Genomic DNA, 17,171 nt, shown 5'->3' with positions numbered 1-17,171 from the left:
ACCTGCAACCTGGGTAAAATTTGAGCTCCATGGAATTTGAGCTCCACGGGGCAGAAACCTAGAATCTCATTCCTTGTGTAGCACCATATACTCTGGTGGCATCATAAGACTACAGTACGACTACAGCAACACATTTGTATGGAGCTGGTCCAGCCTGCTGCAGGATCCCCAGCTGGGCAGGTCATCTCTTAGCATCTGCCACTCTGGAACAGCTGCAGACACCCCAGCACCCCTAGGGCCCACCTTCTCCCTGGGCCACAAACTGGCACCTGGCCATTTTAATTCATCACAGTATCCCAGACATAGCATGGCTCTGGAGCATTGTGGGAAATGAAAGTGGACGTCTCGGGGGGTGGGGGTGGGCATCAGAACCAGGAAGGAGGCTCACCAGAGGATTCCCTTCAAACCAGCTTTGCAACCCGGGGGTGGAACCTTGCCATTCCTGACAAGGAGCTCCTGGCTTTGCCTTTCAACTTATTTGGGGGAAGTTTCTTCTTTTGAAGTCAAACGTGACTGTATTGGATTTTCTTGGCAACGGGCCATTTGCATGTTTGTTTCATTTTGTAGCACTTTGGTCACTGCTCCCAACAGGCTCAGCAACACTCACCTCTCGCACCAGGTCCTGGGTGCCACGCAAGATCAGACCCAGGGGCGGACTTCTGGGGAGGAACCATGGCACGCTAGATATCAGCTGCTGGTACTCCTGCCAACAGACATAATTAGGCAGTGACGAGAGATAATCAAGACATAAACCCAGATTGCCAAATTCCCTTTTGAAATAAGGAAGGACAGCAGTAGAGCCTCGCATACTCAGAAGAAAACATTCATCATGTTGGGGGAATGTCTGTCTTCAGGGGTGGAGAGTGAGGAAAAGCCCTTGGCCAACACACTTCCTAGTAAAGGTAAATGAACCCCTGATCATTAGGTCCAGTCGTGGCCAACTCTGGGGTTGTGGCTCTCATCTTGCTTTATTGGCCTTTAAATTAGGGCTTCAGGTCTGCAAACTTCCTTCTTTTAACAGCCAGGTGTTCTAGGGCAGAGTCATTTAGTGCATCCAGAAATGTGATCTTTGTCATGAGAAAGGAGAGACTTGGAGTGTGGCCTTTGTGGCCAGGAGACCTGGCCTTGGCCAGAACTAGCTTCTGACCAGAGCTCTAGTTACTGGGGTGAAGAGCACAGAACTAAAGGAGGCCATGCTTGGGACCCCTTTAATATGGCCAAATTACTTAGGCTGCACTCCAACGCATGCTTACCTGGGGGTAAGTCCCATTGTGCTCAGTGGGGGTTATCTTTGAATAGACATATATAGGACTGCATTGTTAAAGTTCCATTATATTTAAATTTCCCAACCCACTGTGAGGTGTGGGTGCCCACCCCAGCCCGCTTATTAAAACCACACCACTCCCAAAGCTCATTCTCCTTCCTGCCTCTCCACAGCCAAACAGGGCTTATAATAACCATGATGGGGAAGATGCAGCAGTAAATCTAAGTAGGGTTGGGTCATTTGTTTGCTTCCAGCCAGGCCGTTATAAAAATCTCATTTCCTAATGAAGTCAGCCATGAAGTGGCAGCGGCGGTGGACAGAACCTGTTTGTTCACTTATTTATTACACGAGGCATCGCTGTTGTGGTTGCTTGTCTGGTAAAAGCAATGTTTGCATTAAGTGGTTCTCTAGAGCCTTTTACACCGTAACAACATTATTGAAAGGGGGGGGGGGGGAGAACGTAAGAAAGTAAAAGTCCTGCGCAGGGATGTCATTCCCCTTTAACATTATACACTAGGAGGTTTGCTTGGCACAGAGTTAAGTGATAGATAAAGCTTCACCTGTTTAATTGCTGCCTGGCTGGCTGCTGAAAAAAGCACAGGCTCAATCAAATACAGGAGGGGGGAGGAGGTACCACCCAACTGGTGATGCTTCTGTGATTTCACAGGACACCCGCAAACTGTTTTCTTGTCTTTAACAAGTCAGAGCCCCTGAATCTGAGGTCTATGTTCTCTCATCCACCATCTGTAAAGCAGTTCAGAGTGTGATCCGGTGCTTGTCTACTCAGAAGGAAGCCCCGTTTCTAATGGAAATTGCAACCCAAGCGATTATGAAATGGAATGACAATTCTTCCTCCTGCCATTAAGCCCCGTTGGTTCACCCCGTTGGGGTGTCCTTAGCTGCAGGGGCCCCGTCTCCTAAGCACCCTTTGGGACCGAGGCCACTGGCACTCCCCCCTTTCAAGCGCCAGTCAGCCTTCCTCCGAAGGTTTCTGGGAGCTGTAGTTTGCGGAGGGTGCTGAGAGGTGTGAGGAGAGCCCCCCTCTTCCCTCCCCAGAGCTGCAGGCCGCCGTCTCCTCCCCTCAGCTCCCCCCCACAAACTACAACTCCCAGAACCCTTCGGGGGAAGCTGTGCCTTAAAGGGGTGGCGGGGCTGGGGCCCCAGAAGAGCCCTGCCCAGGAGCCCCGCGCCAATGGCTCTGCCGGGGGCTGCTCCTCGGAGGAGAGGCAGCATGCCGGAGGCGGAGGAGGTAAGCGGAGCTCCGGGAGAAAGGATGGGCAGGGAAGGGGCTTTCTCGTCCCCTTCAGTACAAGGAAGAGGCGCGTCTGAGAGGCGGTTAAAATGGAATGGGAGACCCCGCGCTTGGGGTTTATTGCCAGGGAACTTGGGAGCGCTGCTTTAAAGAAACCAAGGGCGATTTATTGATTTGCTTTATCGTCTGCAGGGGCCACGCAAGGCTTTCCTGTTCCCCTCCGTCCCTCCCGGGGAGCTTTGTCGGCTGCCTCAGGGGAGAGGCGCCGGGGGGCATCGGGGGGGGGGCTCCCGAGCTGCCGCGCCCCCATAAGCTCCCCACTGGCGGGAAGGCGGGAAGGAGGATTCGGACGCCCAGGGACTGGACAGAGGGGGGGGGGCGCCTTAGCCATCGCTTCGGCCAATAAAACGGGGCAACAAAGGAAACGCTTCTCTCCAGCCACGTTCTCTTGCATTTCTTGTGATGTTGAAGTAATAAGACTCTTCCCCTCCCCGCCCCATGAAAGAGTCCCGCTATGCAAACTACTTAATTTTAGCTAATCAAACAAAGTGAGGCCTACAAAATGGTCGCCTTGCCTAGAAGGCAGCTCCCTGGTCAGGCATTTGCTCCCATTGGGACAGGCTGTGGTGGCCCTTAGACACCCCCCCATGGCCTCGCTCCTGCCTTGAACGGTGCCGGGCGTGGCCCCCTGGTTAACCTTCCTGCTGGAGGGTGTTGATTCACTGCCCCCAATGCACCTAGGCTTGAAGTTGGGCACCTGAGAAAATGAGGGCCGGGTGTAGCTAGGGCATTTGTCAGTGCTGCTGAATGCCCCTTATACAGTGGTACCTCTGGTTACGAACGCTTCAGGTTACGAGCTCCACTAAGCCGGATGTAGCTGCTCCTGGTTGCAAACTTTGCCCCAGGATGTGAATGGAATTCGCATGCCGGAGGCCCCATTAGCAAAAGCATGCCTCAGGATAAGAACGGCTTCAGCTTAAGAACGGACGTCCAGAACAAATTAAGTTCATAACTAGAGGTACCACTGTATTAGGCTTATATTTGGGGCTTTTTTCAGATGGAACTCAGGTCTGGCACCTCTCAGGTGGGTGCCACTGCACCTATTTTTCTAGAAAAATAGCCCTGGCTATATTTTGCCTTTTGGCTACAAGAGCCCACACAATAGCTTATCATGCAAGAAAATACAGAACTGAGGGGTTACAAGAACTGGGGCAACAGGAAATCTATTTGTAGCAGTGGGGTTCAAAAAGTAAAGCACTAAATAGCCCTCTTCACGGTTTGCTTGAGAGCTAGAAGAGAGGGAGCCCACTGGGGCTGTCCCTAAGAAGGCCTTGTTCCGTCACACGTCAACTAACTTCATTCTCCTGCTATGAGGTGCACTGTAGTTGGTTGGTCTTCCTGGGAAAGGCACAGTGTCTGGCCAGCAGCTCACAGGGGCAGAAGGGCAAAACGAGGAGGGCAGGGGAAGGTGGCCCAAGCTCTGCACTGGAATGAAGTGCCCACTATGCAGCTATGGAAGATGGGGGAGCGTCCAGAGTGTGTCTACCCAACAAACTCATAGGGAAGCCTATTTGACTGCCCACCAAGAATCTTGGGCGCTGTTTGGTTGAGGGGCTGAGAACGTTGTATGGATTTGTTTATTTATTAACCTGATCTTCTTCCCAAAGGAGCCCAGTGCAGCAAATCACAAGTGTGAAACAGAACTCCATTTCTCAGAGTTTGCTGGGAGGGGAGGGTGCCCACTAACTTCTCGCTCCAAGATGTGTGTGTCATGTGTGTCTGTGTCTCCTGTGACCTCCCAGGAGTTGGATTCCAAGTCCCCCCATTCCCAACTTCTTGCCAGCTCTGATGAGACCTGAAGCCCAACAGCACCTGGGGGGCTGCAGGTTCTCAGACCCAGATTTAATCCAAGCTGAACACACCATGCATTTAAAGCACATCAAAAGTGCATATTCCCCCTCCCAAGAATCTTGGGAACTGTAGTTTATCTTTCACAGTGCTAAAATTCCCAGTGCCCTTAACAAGGCACACCTCTTGGGATTATTTGGCAAGAGTCATGGGCTTTGAAAGTATGCTGTGTGTGGAACCTGAGTGTCCAGGCTGCATTTGGTGCCTTGGTGCCTTTGCTTTCCTATGTCCTAAGTCCTTCCTTTGGGTTTGTTTCCCTGGTTCGACTTTGCAACCGCTCAGCTCACAATCGACTCCAGGGAAGTTGCTGTTATGTTGAGGGTCACTGCATTGCTCTGCGATACTAGATTTGAGAGTGAGGCTTGGGCAGGTCAAAAAGGCTGATGTCACGATTGATTGGGAACGTGCAGAGTGATACTTTGTAAAATTTCTGCTGAGATGCATTTCCTTCTCTAAGGTACAGGCTTCTCAGCTCTTCAGATGCACCGTTGTCTTTTTGACAGGTAGTCTCTTGACAACATTGTCCTGGGGTTAAAATGAGTGCAGCACTTTTGGAACAAGGAGAGCATGCAAAGTGCGGCAAGTCCTGTTCCTTGCCCCCCCCCCCCAACTATCTGTTAAGTTGAGAATCAGCAATGGGCTGCCAACTCAGCACACGTTTAACCCACAAGGTAATGCTAGAATCCGGCAGTTCAGTATCCTACTGTCCTGGTGCTGGATCCAGAATCTAGGTCCTAGATGAACTTTGGTCTTGGCTGCAAACACGACATCTGACCCCACAAGCATTTGGACTGATGCAGGGGTAAGTTAAAGTTGCAGATGTTCTGTGCAACTGCTCTGGGGACAGTGTAGATTTTGGCTAAGTTTGAATTGAGCTTGAATTGAGTTGCAGCTGAGAAAGGTTTAATTGGATGATTTAGTCACGAAATGCAAAATGGATCTGTTTTGTTGTCCTGCTATTTCTCTAAGATGTAGGCTAAATAAACAGACAAACGTCAGCTTTCTCAACTCGATGCCTGGGCTGGGATTTATGATGGTTTCCTACCTGCAATTAGACTAGGATGCATGTGCTTGTTTTCTGCCAGGACTCGGGGACATCTGTTCTCTTCTACTTGATGGGAGATGTTAAGCCCCTGCTCAGCTCCACGTCAGTAAACTTCCATTGCAGGGCCTGGGACCTCTTTGTGATGGAGGGTCTCTTGGAGGGGGGGGGGCGCTTCTCTTCATGACCAGACCTTTGATACAGGGTTGGCATGTGATGGTTGGTCCAGTATTGTCCAGTAATAAAAGTAATTGCAGCATCAGTTTCTTAGAACTGTATAGTGTGCTGATTACAAAGAGCATCTTGCACAATCCCCAGAGTGCAGCACCTCCAAAAGCTTTGTTGGCAAATCTGTATTTATGAGCAAGACTTGAGGGTTAATTCTGAATCAGTTAAGCCAAGCAAAATTTCCAGTTGTGGGGCAGGGAAAGGGGGCATCACTCTCCTGCCTTTTATTCACCAGTAGTTTTGATTTAATTCTTTATAAGAGGGATGGGAACCCCCTTTTTCTGTTGAGGGCCACGTTCCCAAAGGTGGAATCTGCCAGAGGCCTCGTGTCAACTGGGTGCACAGCTGAAGCCCATGGTAGGCAGGGCTGGATACAAAGTGGGGAGCGCAACCTCCTCTCTCTCTCCGGCTTCCTCTCTGCCCAGCCAGATGCAGCAGATCACAGGTCACTCTTGACAGAGGAGGCACTTATTAGTTTGGGGGTCACACGTGGCCTCAATGCCAACCTTTCTAATTTTAATCTGCTGTTTTACTTTGTTATGTTCCACTGCTGAATTAGCTACTGAATTATAACAAAAGGCAGCTGTTCTTATTTTATTTTTTTAGTCCAGCTGTTTTTATTATTGTACACTGATTTATGCTTTAAACAAAATATTGATTTGATTCTTATTTACTGTGTGTTTGCTATTTTTTAGCTCTGTCGTCTGCCACTTTGGAAAGTGGTGGTACAGAAATGGAAGGTACAAATTTTGGAAAGAAATTTTGCTTTCTCTCCTTCTCAAATCTGGTTTGCAGAACCAGATTAAATTATGTATAAGCAGCAACTGCATACAGATATACGGTACTTGGCTTGCATTATAGATACAGATTGCAGAAATAGTGTGGGGTTTTTTTATTTTTTTTAAAGTGCGTACAAAGTCCTGGTTAAAACTCCAGTGATGTATACTATTATACCATTTGCGCACGCAGGTGATGTCCTATGCGCTGTAACCTCAGAATTTAGAAATATCCAGCCTGTGCAATCCAGGCTAATTTTTGCAACAAGTAAAAGGCAGGGATGCTACTCTGTTTCTCCAAACCTGACCTGATACGCTCTTGCACTTTATGCCAAGACATCCTCGCTGCAGAACTTGGGAACATCCTGCAGAGGTGATGCCAAGCCCCTCCCCTCCCCAATGAGCATGTGGCCGCTACACAAACTTCAGTTTAGTCTCTTGGCTGTTACGCGAGCGCAAAGCCTGTTGCTGCTGCTCCTGACCCTTAGCAGGTGAATCTCCAGTTTGTAGCTACTGTGCCATTGGAAGCTGCTTTGTCTCAAAGTCAGGGCCTTGATCTGCTTGGCTCAGCATTGCCTACGTGGACTGGCAGCACCTCTTTCAGATGGGGAATATTCCCAGCCCTGCTTCAGATGTGGGGGGGGGGGGGCAAACCTGGGACCTTCTGCCAGTAAAGCAGGGGCTGTGGCTCTGAGCCACGACCCTCCTTGTACCTGCGGCTTCTTTTGACCCCCACAAGATTCTCTCTCTGCTGCTGACCAATCCACAGATAGGGAATTGCATACCCCCTAACTTTCTGAAGTCCGAGAGACCCACTTTTTTGTTGGTTTCACTGCTTGAAATTTGAATGGCCCCTGGCCCCTGGCTTGGCCTATTGTTTCTGCACCCCAAATGAGCAGGAGTTGCACCGTCTCCCTGAGATGACAGAGACTGGAGGGTTCTGGGGGAGGTGGGCAGGGGAGACCGAAAGAAATATGCCTTGATTCCCTCCCACCCATCACAAAGCCCACACTGTTTCAAAGCATCAGGATTCCTGTCCCAAAGAAGGTTCTCTTGACCTGGCCCACCTTGCCATAGCATCCACAGAGCGGACGTGCTCTGCCTGGGGCTCCCATTCTCTCTCTCAACCTGTACATTCTTCACCTGTCGCATTGAGTTGGGGGGGGGAAGGCCCCAGAGGAAGAGGCCTGACATGGCAGGTCTAACGGAACCCCGCCCCCCGGCCCTGAGCTAGAGGACGGCTGAGCCGGTTGGTCCTTGGCTTAGTTGCTGTAGACCTGCCTGAGCCTGACAAGAAAGAGTTGCCAGGAACAAATCTCTATTGTTCGCTGTCATCTTTAAATGAGTGTCAAAGTAGGCAGGGGGGCTTTGACCGTTAACTGCACAATTTGGCGGGGGCCCTTGTGTCCAGCCTGGCCAGCCCAGGCGCCCCCCTCCCGTTTCTCAGATTAGCAGAAGCGGCCTCCAGCCTCTCTCCTAAATGGGCCATCGTTGGCCCTTTGTCCACAGACTGCCCGGTGTGAAATTTGCAGTGACGTTAAATGTTTTCTAATGAATAATTATTGAAAGGAAATGGTGGGATGTGTGTGTAATGGATTGTAGCACATTAAAACGTTTTATTCGGGGGACACAAAAATGTTGTCCTTCATAAGCGCTTTCGGGGAAGGGCTTTCTTCCGCCTCCCCACCCCCGGGAGAGAGGTTTTTAAAAAAATTCTCAGAGGATTACCATCAAACTCTTATAACAGGGTGTCTCTTTCTCTCTCTCTCTCCCCTCCACCCTGATAGAAATGGAAAGAGGCCCCCTGGCCATCAAATCTTTTTCAAGATGGCAGCCGTGAAGCCTGCGGAACTGTTGGAAGCTTTGGGGTTTTAAAGGAATGTTTTTGAACTGTCTTTTGCTTTGGGAGAATAGGTTGGGTTCCCCTCTCAACCTCTGTGCTTTTCATGGAGAAAGACGATCTAAGGCTGCTGTGCCAAAGTTACAGGCAAGGATTTGTCTATTGACAAGGAACCGTGGAATAATCCTGTCCCCCTCATGCCGATGACGAATAACCTTAAAAGCTTGCATTTTCTGTTCTCTGGAAGATATTGCCATGTAAATGTTTTGCTGTGGGTATAATCAAGTTTAGAACATTATTATATCATCTTTAAAAAACTGGACAGGGGTGTCTGCCAAGTTTTGTCTTTTTCCCAAGCAGACAGCTGGTCACCACATTTATATTTAATGCTGGCTTTTCAGTGAGATTAGTAAACTTACAGATGTGGTAGATTTTCTTAAAAAGAACCTGGAATGGTTTCCCTTTATAAATGATATTCTGTGCATGCACCACAGGAGTGACCATCCCCACTTCCTGTGGCGTTCTGGGTTCTTTTGCTGGTTACTAAGGGGCAGCTGAGTTCGAAAGCATGTCATAGTGCAAGTAGATAAATAGGTACTGCTCCGGCGGGAAGGTAAATGGCATTTCCGTTTGTTGCTCTGGTTCGCCGGAAGCGGCTTAGTCATGCTGGCCACATGACCCAGAAGCTGTACACCGGCTCCCTCGGCCAATAAAGCAAGATGAGCGCCGCCACCCCAGAGTTGGTCATGACTGGAGCTAATGGTCAGCGGTCCCTTTACCTTTAAGGAGCAGCTGGTTCCAGGGCAGCAGGTGTCCCTCTGCCCTTTATATTTTGACCTAGTGGAAATAATTTGATTATATAATTCAGTCCCACAAGATGTGGCAAAGGCTTTATGTGGCTTTTGAAAAAAGTTAAGTTCATGGAGAAGGAGAAGCCTGTGAACTGCTCTAAACCTAAAGGAAATCTCCATCCTCAGAAGCAGTTTACCTTTTGTGCCCTACAGGCTGGGGACAGTGGGATGGAGGTTGCCGCCTTGCCCTGCCCTGCCTCTGAGCTTTCCAGAGGTGTCTGAATGGTCACTGCATGGGATTGGTGCAATCTATTTTGCCACTTGAGGCAAAGGACAAGATGGCAACCCCACTCCACATTCAGCAAACCATCCAGGCTGGAAGTTGATGCATATTTCCATGCTGATGGTTGGACAGCCTCCTCCTCCTCATGAGATGCCAGTGTCCCCTTGCTCTGCCCCACATCCTTCGGCAGCTGTCTCCTGAGATCGGCACTGCCACTCTCTGCCCAACGAGAGGGACGGCTCTTCAGGAAATGGGATCCTGGGCAAGGCAAGGCAGGGCTCCTTGGGGAATTCAGCAATACCAGATCTACATGTCAACAATTGCCAATTGACTGGTTGGTTTTCAAGGAGGGATAGACAGTTTCACAGAGGAGAAGTGTGCCAGAAGCTGCTTTATGCCAGGTCAGACTCTTAATTGTTCACCAGTATGTATTTTATTTTATGTTAGAATATTTGATTTAATGTTTGTGATAGTAATGCAGAAAAGATCCCTGCATTGCAGGGGGTTGGACTAGATGACCCTTGGGGGTCCCTTCCAACTTTACAATTCTATGATTCTAAGTACCACTTCTACTTTGTTCTGTATTTACCCCTCTCTCCAAGCAGGGGTGGCACTGTGGGTAAAAGCCTCAGCGCCTAGGGCTTGCCGATCGAAAGGTCAGCGGTTCGAATCCCCGCGGCGGGGTGCACTCCCGTTGCTCGGTCCCAGCAGTTCGAAAGCACCCCTGGGTGCAAGTAGATAAATAGGGACCGCTTACTGGCGGGAAGGTAAACGGCGTTTCCGTGTGCGGCTCTGGCTCGCCAGATGCAGCTTTGTCACGCTGGCCACGTGACCCGGAAGTGTCTCCGGACAGCGCTGGCCCCTGGCCTCTTAAGTGAGATGGGCGCACAACCCCAGAGTCTGTCAAGACTGGCCCATACGGGCAGGGGTACCTTTACCTTTACCTTTTACCAAGCAGGGGGCCCTGCGCTTTGCCAGGTTCGGTTTCCTTGGAATGAGGGTCAGCCGAGGCCTTCAGGGTGTACTGTTTTATTTACACCTATATAGAGCCTGGGCATAAGATGGAGGGGCTCACAACATTCATCAGTATTTCAATGCAAACTTTAAATTTGCAGTTTAGCCCAGCACACGTTTGAACAAAGCAATCTTCCCTAAGACATCTGTGTATGTTGCTTTCACTAATAGATGCCTTATAATGCACATTTTACCCCAATGCCTGCATTTTTGTACACTTTACGTGGCCAGAGAACTGCACTGCAGAGTTTGTAGAAGTGCAAATAGTGAAGGATGGCTGTGTTTCAGTTTTCATATTTCAGAGGCAGGCTGGCCTTTAAATGTGAAAGGAAGTGAATTTCTCCCCATCCCTATGCTTGATCCATGTTGTCTCCATTTCTGTAATCCTAAGTGCTTGGCTGCCCTTCCTTGGTGGCGAGAGAGTGGCACTCTGCACATGCTTGGTCAGAGTCAGAAGTGCTTCTGAATATGAGCTGCTGGAAACCACAGAAGGGGAGAGTTGCTCTTGTGCTCAGCTTGCAGGTTTCCCATGGGGGCATCTGCTTGGCCACTGTGAGAAAAGGAGGCTGGACTAGATGACTCAGCAGACTGACTCAGCAGAACTCTTCTTATGTTTCAGTGCTTCTGTGTCACGTATGGCTTGGTCCTGTACTGAGCTCAGCACTGGTGCTGTGCTGTGGAGAGGCCTGGGTCAAAGAAAGCTGTGCACCGCAGCGCAGGGATAAGAAACATACAGTGGTACCTTGGGTTAAGAACTTAATTCGTTCTGGAGGTCCGTTCTTAACCTGAAACTGTTCTTAACCTGAGGTACCACTTTAGCTAATGGAGCCTCCTGCTGCCGCCGCGCCACCGCCACGCGATTTCTGTTCTCATCCTGAAGCAAAGTTCTTAACCCGAGGTACTATTTCTGGGTTAGCAGAGTCTGTAACCTGAAGCGTCTATAACCCGAGGTACCACTGTATTTGCAAGAAGACTACCTTCCCAAAAGCAGGTGAACTCTGCAAATGCTTGATGGCTGTTGTTTGCCCAGAGCCTGTCGGAAAGGGTAGGATCTACCTAGGCAGAAGTAGCCTGCCTAGTCACCTCCAGGTTTGACTACTGCAATCTGTTGGTATGTCGGGCTGCCCTTGAGGACGAGGTTCTATAAAAAAAATATATCCGGTTCAAGATGCAGCAGCTGCTGACTGGCTCATCTTCTAGGAAGTAAGTAAATAAGATAATATTGTACTAGCCAGAGAGGCCATGACAAAACCATACAAACCCTGTCAGAAAGTGTGTGTTTGTGCCTCTGCCTAAGACATAAGCAAGGTTGCAATTGGGGTGCCTCCAGGACTGCATGCAATGCATTTCTGTTTAGACCTCTGAATCTCCCTTACAAGTCACTGCAATTTTCTCCACTTCCTCCGCCTTGATTTTTCTTGCCACCAGCCCAAAGAGTGCTCAGCAGCCTAGAACGTCTCTGCCAAGGAGAGACTGCTTTCTTGGAACCAACAGGGGATTCAGAAAGTGCCTCCTAGGTTCTGTGTATAGTGGGCCATGTCACAAATAACGGTGAATGTCTTCTACATGCACTTGCCCACAAATACAGAGTCTCTCTATCTGCATATGGGATCTAGTTGCTCGTCCAGCACAGCTGAGGGCATTGCTTGGAAACGCAGCCCAATAGAGACAGATCTTAATAGAGCTCTAAAATTTACTCAGGTGCTTAAATTCAGTATCTTAACTTTTTCTTCTTTTTTTTGTTGCTTACACTGGACTTAAAAAAAATCATTATCAGCTTCTGTTATCATGTGTCTGTATTTTATGCCCTCACCTCGGGCAGAATATAAATCCATCAAGAAGAATGAATTAAATCAATTGATAAGACAAATTAATAAACTTTCTGCCCACTTTGTGTTGTGATCAGCAGAGGGACTGTTAAGGATTTAATTTTATTTTTTTATTTTTTAAAATATTTTTTATTAATTTTCCAGCACAAATTAAAGACAGAACAACACACACACATAAACAAACAAAAACATATAAACATGTATAATTTCAAAAACTCTTTTTCCTAAGCCTTGCTTCTCGGACTTCCCCTTACCTCCCCTTTTCTGCATCCCTGTTTTAAATTTCTTCAGCAACTCTTCACACCAATTAATTAATTACTTATTTTCTTTTTATGCTTCTTCTCATACATAATCAATTACAGCTGTAATTCTATATTTTCCTTTCCTCTGACATTTTAGCACTCATCAATTTTACAACAATTTTTAAGGTGTACTTTAAATTTCTTCCAGTCTTCTTCCACCGTCTCTTTTTCTTGGTCACGGATTCTGCCAGTCATCTCCGCCAGTCCCATATAATCAATCACCTTTGTCTGCCATTCTTCCAAAGGATGAAGGATTTAATTTTAAAGAAGGTTTTAGGGTGACCTCTTGTGGCAGAAAACAGGACATACGTCTTCTGAAAATGGGAAGAAGTCACTTGTCATTTCTGTAACCAGAGCACCCTCTTCTCAGACATGTTTTTTTTTTTTTTTAAAAAAAACCAAGTGCCTTGTTGGGCCAAAATCCAACCGGGGGCTCAGGATGCTTAACCTGTTGAATTTCCTCTTGCTGTTCAGCTGGGAAAAGCAGCTCAGCTCTGTTAGAGGAGGGAGGTGAATAAGGAGTTCTGCAGGCAGGAATTTTAGATGCAGTGATGGTTGTGGGAGTTTAACCTGTTGGATTTCTGCTGATGTGCAACTCATGGTTTTAGGGCATTAATAATTGGATCTCCTGCCTTCCTGGTCCTGCCACCCAAATATATTTTTTTTGCTCATAGGGCAGCTGAGTGCATTGCAAAATGAAGGGTTGGTGAGCCCTCTGCCATCTTAATTTGCCCAGTGCAGGGATTTCAAAGGCCGTAGATAGGTAGATGACTTGGCTACAGCACTCCGTGCTCTGGCAGCTTCCAGATTGTATTATTGCCATGTGTGCGCTGTGGTCTATGTGGGGCTGTGCTTGAAGTGTCTGAGGGCCCTGCTCCTTCCTGCCACTTATCACCTGGCCCAGGGCAGGGCCTGAAGCCTCACAGGGACTGCTGTACTCTGCTGCCCAGGAGGACTCTCCTGTGTGAGTGTCTGGGGGCCCTGCTCCTTCCTGCCACTCACCACTTGCTGTTACTGCTGGAGGGGTGCAGAGTGCTTTTAAAATGTTTTTTAAAAAAATTCTTTTGATTTTTTTTTTGTATGTGGGGGTGGGTGGGGGTGGGATGGATGTTTATTGGGCCTGGGAATTTGTTTAATTTTATGTTTTTGTAATTTTTACTGTTTTTTGTTTGTATTGTTTTATTGGTTTGTTTTTTTTAAGGTGTTATTTTGTTCTTAAGGGGAGGGGTCAGGGCTGCCGGGGAGTAGGTCCCAGCCAACAAAATGGCTGGGGCATGTTCCACGGGGGGGGGGGGGGAGATGCACTGGGACAATCTCAGTGATCACGGGTAGGAGGAGTTATGCTAAGACCAGACCAGAGGAGGCAGGTTTAGTCGTTGTCTGAGGACTATCCCTGCCTCCGGGTCTGGTCCTGACCGGATGGATACTAGAATCAGCAAGGGATACCCACATGACCTGAAGGTGCTGCTGTGCAATGCCAGGTCAATGATTCATAAGACCACTGCCATCCATGACTTGATCATGGATGGAGGACTTGACCTGGCATGCGTAACAGAGACTTGGTTGGATGAAGCAGATGGGCCTGTCCTTGCCGCTGCTTGTCCACCAGGTTTCTCTTACGCACAGCAACCCAGGTCATGTGGGTGGGGAGGGGGGGGTTGCAGTGATTTTTAGGAAGTCATTAGTTTGCACCAGGCGTCCTATTGGGAAGACCCAGTTTTCCGAGTGCATATTCTGGAAGTTGGGCAATAGGGGCAGTACAGGATTCCTTTTGGTGTACCGACCTCCCCGCTGCACCAAGGATTCCCTGCCCGAGCTGCTTCAGGTCGTGGCGGATGTTCTCCTGGAGACACCTAGCTTGGTTGTCCTAGGGGATTTTAATATCCATGCCGACACGACCTTACAAGGAGCTGCTCGGGACTTCGTGGAAAGCATGGCCGCCATGGGGCTGTCCATGAATAAGTCTGGCCCAACCCATAGCCCCGGATCTGAGGGCAATTAAACAATTGTTGAGACGGCTAGAGAGCCAGTGGCGGATAACTCATTCCGAATCTGACCGGACACAGGTTAGAGCTCAACGTCGAGCCTACCAAGTGGCGATAGCGACAGCGAAGAAGACTTTCTTTGCCGCCTCTATTGCATCTGCAGAAAACAGCAGCAGGAGACTTTTTCAGGTGGTTCACAATTTAGCGGAACCACCTGCGACATCGGGGCCCAGTACGGGCCACATGATCTCCTGCAATGATTTTGCAAAGTTTTTGCAGATAAAATCGCTCAGATTCGGGAAGAAGTAGACTCCACCATGGGAGCAGGGCCAGGGCGGGAGAGTGCTAGATCAAGTTGTGTGGGATCAATTCCAATCTGTTACCTCCGAGGATGTGGACAGGCTGCTTGGACAAGTGAAGCCAACCACCTGTCTCCTGGATCCTTGCCCATCCTGGCTTATAAAAGCTAGCCGGGAAGGACTGGAAGGTGGGCTTCGTGGGGTGGTGAATGCTTCCCTCCGTGAGGGAGCCTTCCCAGAACCGCTGAAAGAGGCGGTTATTAAACCGCTTCTTAAAAAACCATCTTTAGATGCGGCCACGATGGCCAATTATCGGCCAGTCTCAAATCTTCCATTCTTGGGCAAGGTGATTGAGCGAGTGGTTGCCGGACAACTCCAGGCACGCCTGGAAGAAGCGGACCATTTGGATCCCTTCCAGTCGGGATTCAGGCCTCATCATGGGACTGAAACTGCCTTGGTCGCACTGGTTGATGATCTCCGGCGGGCTAGGGACAAAGGTGAGAGCTGTTTCCTAGTTCTGCTGGATCTCTCAGCGGCGTTTGATACCATCGACCATAACATCCTTCTGGACCGTCTTGAGGGGCTGGGAGCTGGGGGCACTGTCATACAGTGGTTCCACTCCTTCCTCCTGGGCCGTGTTCAGAAAGTGGTAGTGGGGGATGAGTGTTCAGACCCCTGGGCTCTCACTTGTGGGGTGCCTCAGGGTTCTATCCTCTCCCCCATGCTTTTCAACATTTACATGCAGCCACTGGGAGAGATCATCAGGAGGTTTGGGCTGGGTGTTCATCAGTATGCGGATGATACCCAGCTCTACCTCTCTTTTAAATCAGAACCAGTGAAGGCGGTGAAGGTCCTGTGTGAGTGTCTGGAAGCGGTTGGAGGATGGATGGCGGCTAACAGATTGAGGGTTGAATCCTGACAAGACAGAAGTACTGTTTTTGGGGGACAGGAGGCGGGCAGGTGTGGAGGATTCCCTAGTCCTGAATGGGGTAACTGTGCCCCTGAAGGACCAGGTGCGCAGCCTGGGAATCATTTTGGACTCACAGCTGTCCATGGAGGCACAGGTCAAATCTGTATCCAGGGCAGCTGTTTACCAGCTCCATCTGGTACGTAGGCTGAGACCCTATCTGCCTGCAGACTGTCTCGCCAGAGTGGTGCATGCTCTGGTTATCTCCCGCTTGGACTACTGCAATGCGCTCTACGTGGGGCTACCTTTGAAGGTGACCCGGAAACTACAACTAATCCAGAATGCGGCAGCTAGACTGGTGACTGGGAGCGGCCGCCGAGACCATATAACACCGGTCTTGAAAGACCTACATTGGCTCCCAGTACGTTTCTGAGCACAATTCAAAGTGTTGGTGCTGACCTTTAAAGCCCTAAACGGCCTTGGTCCAGTATATCTGAAGGAGCGTCTCCTCCCCCATTGTTCTGCCCGGACACTGAGGTCCAGCTCCAAGGGCCTTCTGGCGGTTCCCTCACTGCAAGAGGCCAAGTTACAGGGAACCAGGCAGAGGGCCTTCTCGGTAGTGGCGCCCGCCCTGTGGAACGGCCTCCCATCAGATGTCAAAGCGATAAACATCTACCTGACATTCAGAAGACATATGAAGGCAGCCCTGTTCAGGGAAGTTTTTAATATGTGACATTTTAGTGTATTTTTCATCTTTGTTGGAAGTCGCCCAGAATGGCTGGGGAAACCCAGCCAGATGGGCGGGGTACAAATAATAAATTATTATTATTATTATTATTATTATTATTATTATTATTATTATTATTATTAAAACAGCTGAGAAACTCCAGCTTCTCCAAAATTACTAGCTGGTTTGGCTTTAGATCACATATGACCTCTGTTCTAAAACTGTGGCTGCCAGTTTTATTTTGTTTTTTAAGGCCCAATTCAAGATGCTCACATTAGTGTTCAAAGCCCTAGCTAGGGTTGTCCTATGTCCTTTTTTTTCAGGACACATCCTCTTTTTCATGGGTATGTAAAATGAGAGTTGTCATAGTGATCCATAGCTAAAAGTAGAAGTTGGCAAATATGTCCTCTTTTTTTGCTGCCTCAAACACCTGAAATGCGTAGGTTATCAGAGGCTTGGGGTGGTGGCAGCCCAGAGCAGGGCCTTCTCTGTGGCAGCCCTTCAGCTGTGGAGGTCCCTCTACACAGAGGTGCACCTGCCTTTTTCACTGAACAGCTTTGGGCAAATGTTGAAGATGTACCTCTTCAGCACTCCTTCCTTGGAGGTTTTTAAGCAGAGATTGGATGGCATTTATAATGGATGCTTTAGCTGAGTTTCCTGTGTTGCAGGGGGTTGGTCTAGATGACCGTTGGGGTCCCTTCTAACTCTACAATTCTATGATTCT

General features: G+C 48.9%; 2 protein-coding genes across 6 annotated transcripts in view; one reads left to right on the top strand and one right to left on the bottom strand.

Annotated features, from left to right (window-relative positions):
- FOXN4 (forkhead box N4) overlaps positions 1 to 2,189 on the bottom strand; it is a 44,173-nt gene extending 41,984 nt beyond the window's left edge. The window contains exons 1-2 of the mRNA XM_083710137.1: positions 1,825 to 2,189; positions 608 to 703 (exon numbers count right to left, since the gene is read on the bottom strand). The gene's annotated coding sequence lies outside the window, so the exon portion shown is untranslated. The remainder of the gene's footprint in view (positions 1 to 607; positions 704 to 1,824) is intronic.
- MYO1H (myosin IH) overlaps positions 1 to 17,171 on the top strand; it is an 80,486-nt gene that overhangs the window by 15,514 nt on the left and 47,801 nt on the right. Inside the window, exon 1 of one of the 5 annotated variants that reach the window (XM_083710085.1) lies at positions 2,385 to 2,513. The exons of 2 other annotated variants lie outside the window; for them this stretch is intronic. In XM_083710085.1, the coding sequence (XP_083566211.1) occupies positions 2,457 to 2,513 (57 nt within the window). In that variant the 5' untranslated portion in view covers positions 2,385 to 2,456. Of the gene's footprint in view, positions 1 to 2,384; positions 2,514 to 2,813; positions 2,915 to 7,702; positions 9,786 to 17,171 lie in introns of those variants that run through there. 2 more of the 5 variants (XM_083710088.1, XM_083710087.1) reach the window with 2 other exon arrangements.

This window comes from Podarcis gaigeae (genome assembly GCF_964106915.1).
Source record: "Podarcis gaigeae genome assembly, chromosome: 13".
NCBI classification, from domain to species: domain Eukaryota; kingdom Metazoa; phylum Chordata; class Lepidosauria; order Squamata; family Lacertidae; genus Podarcis; species Podarcis gaigeae.
This window is presented reverse-complemented; position numbering and strand designations above follow the sequence as displayed.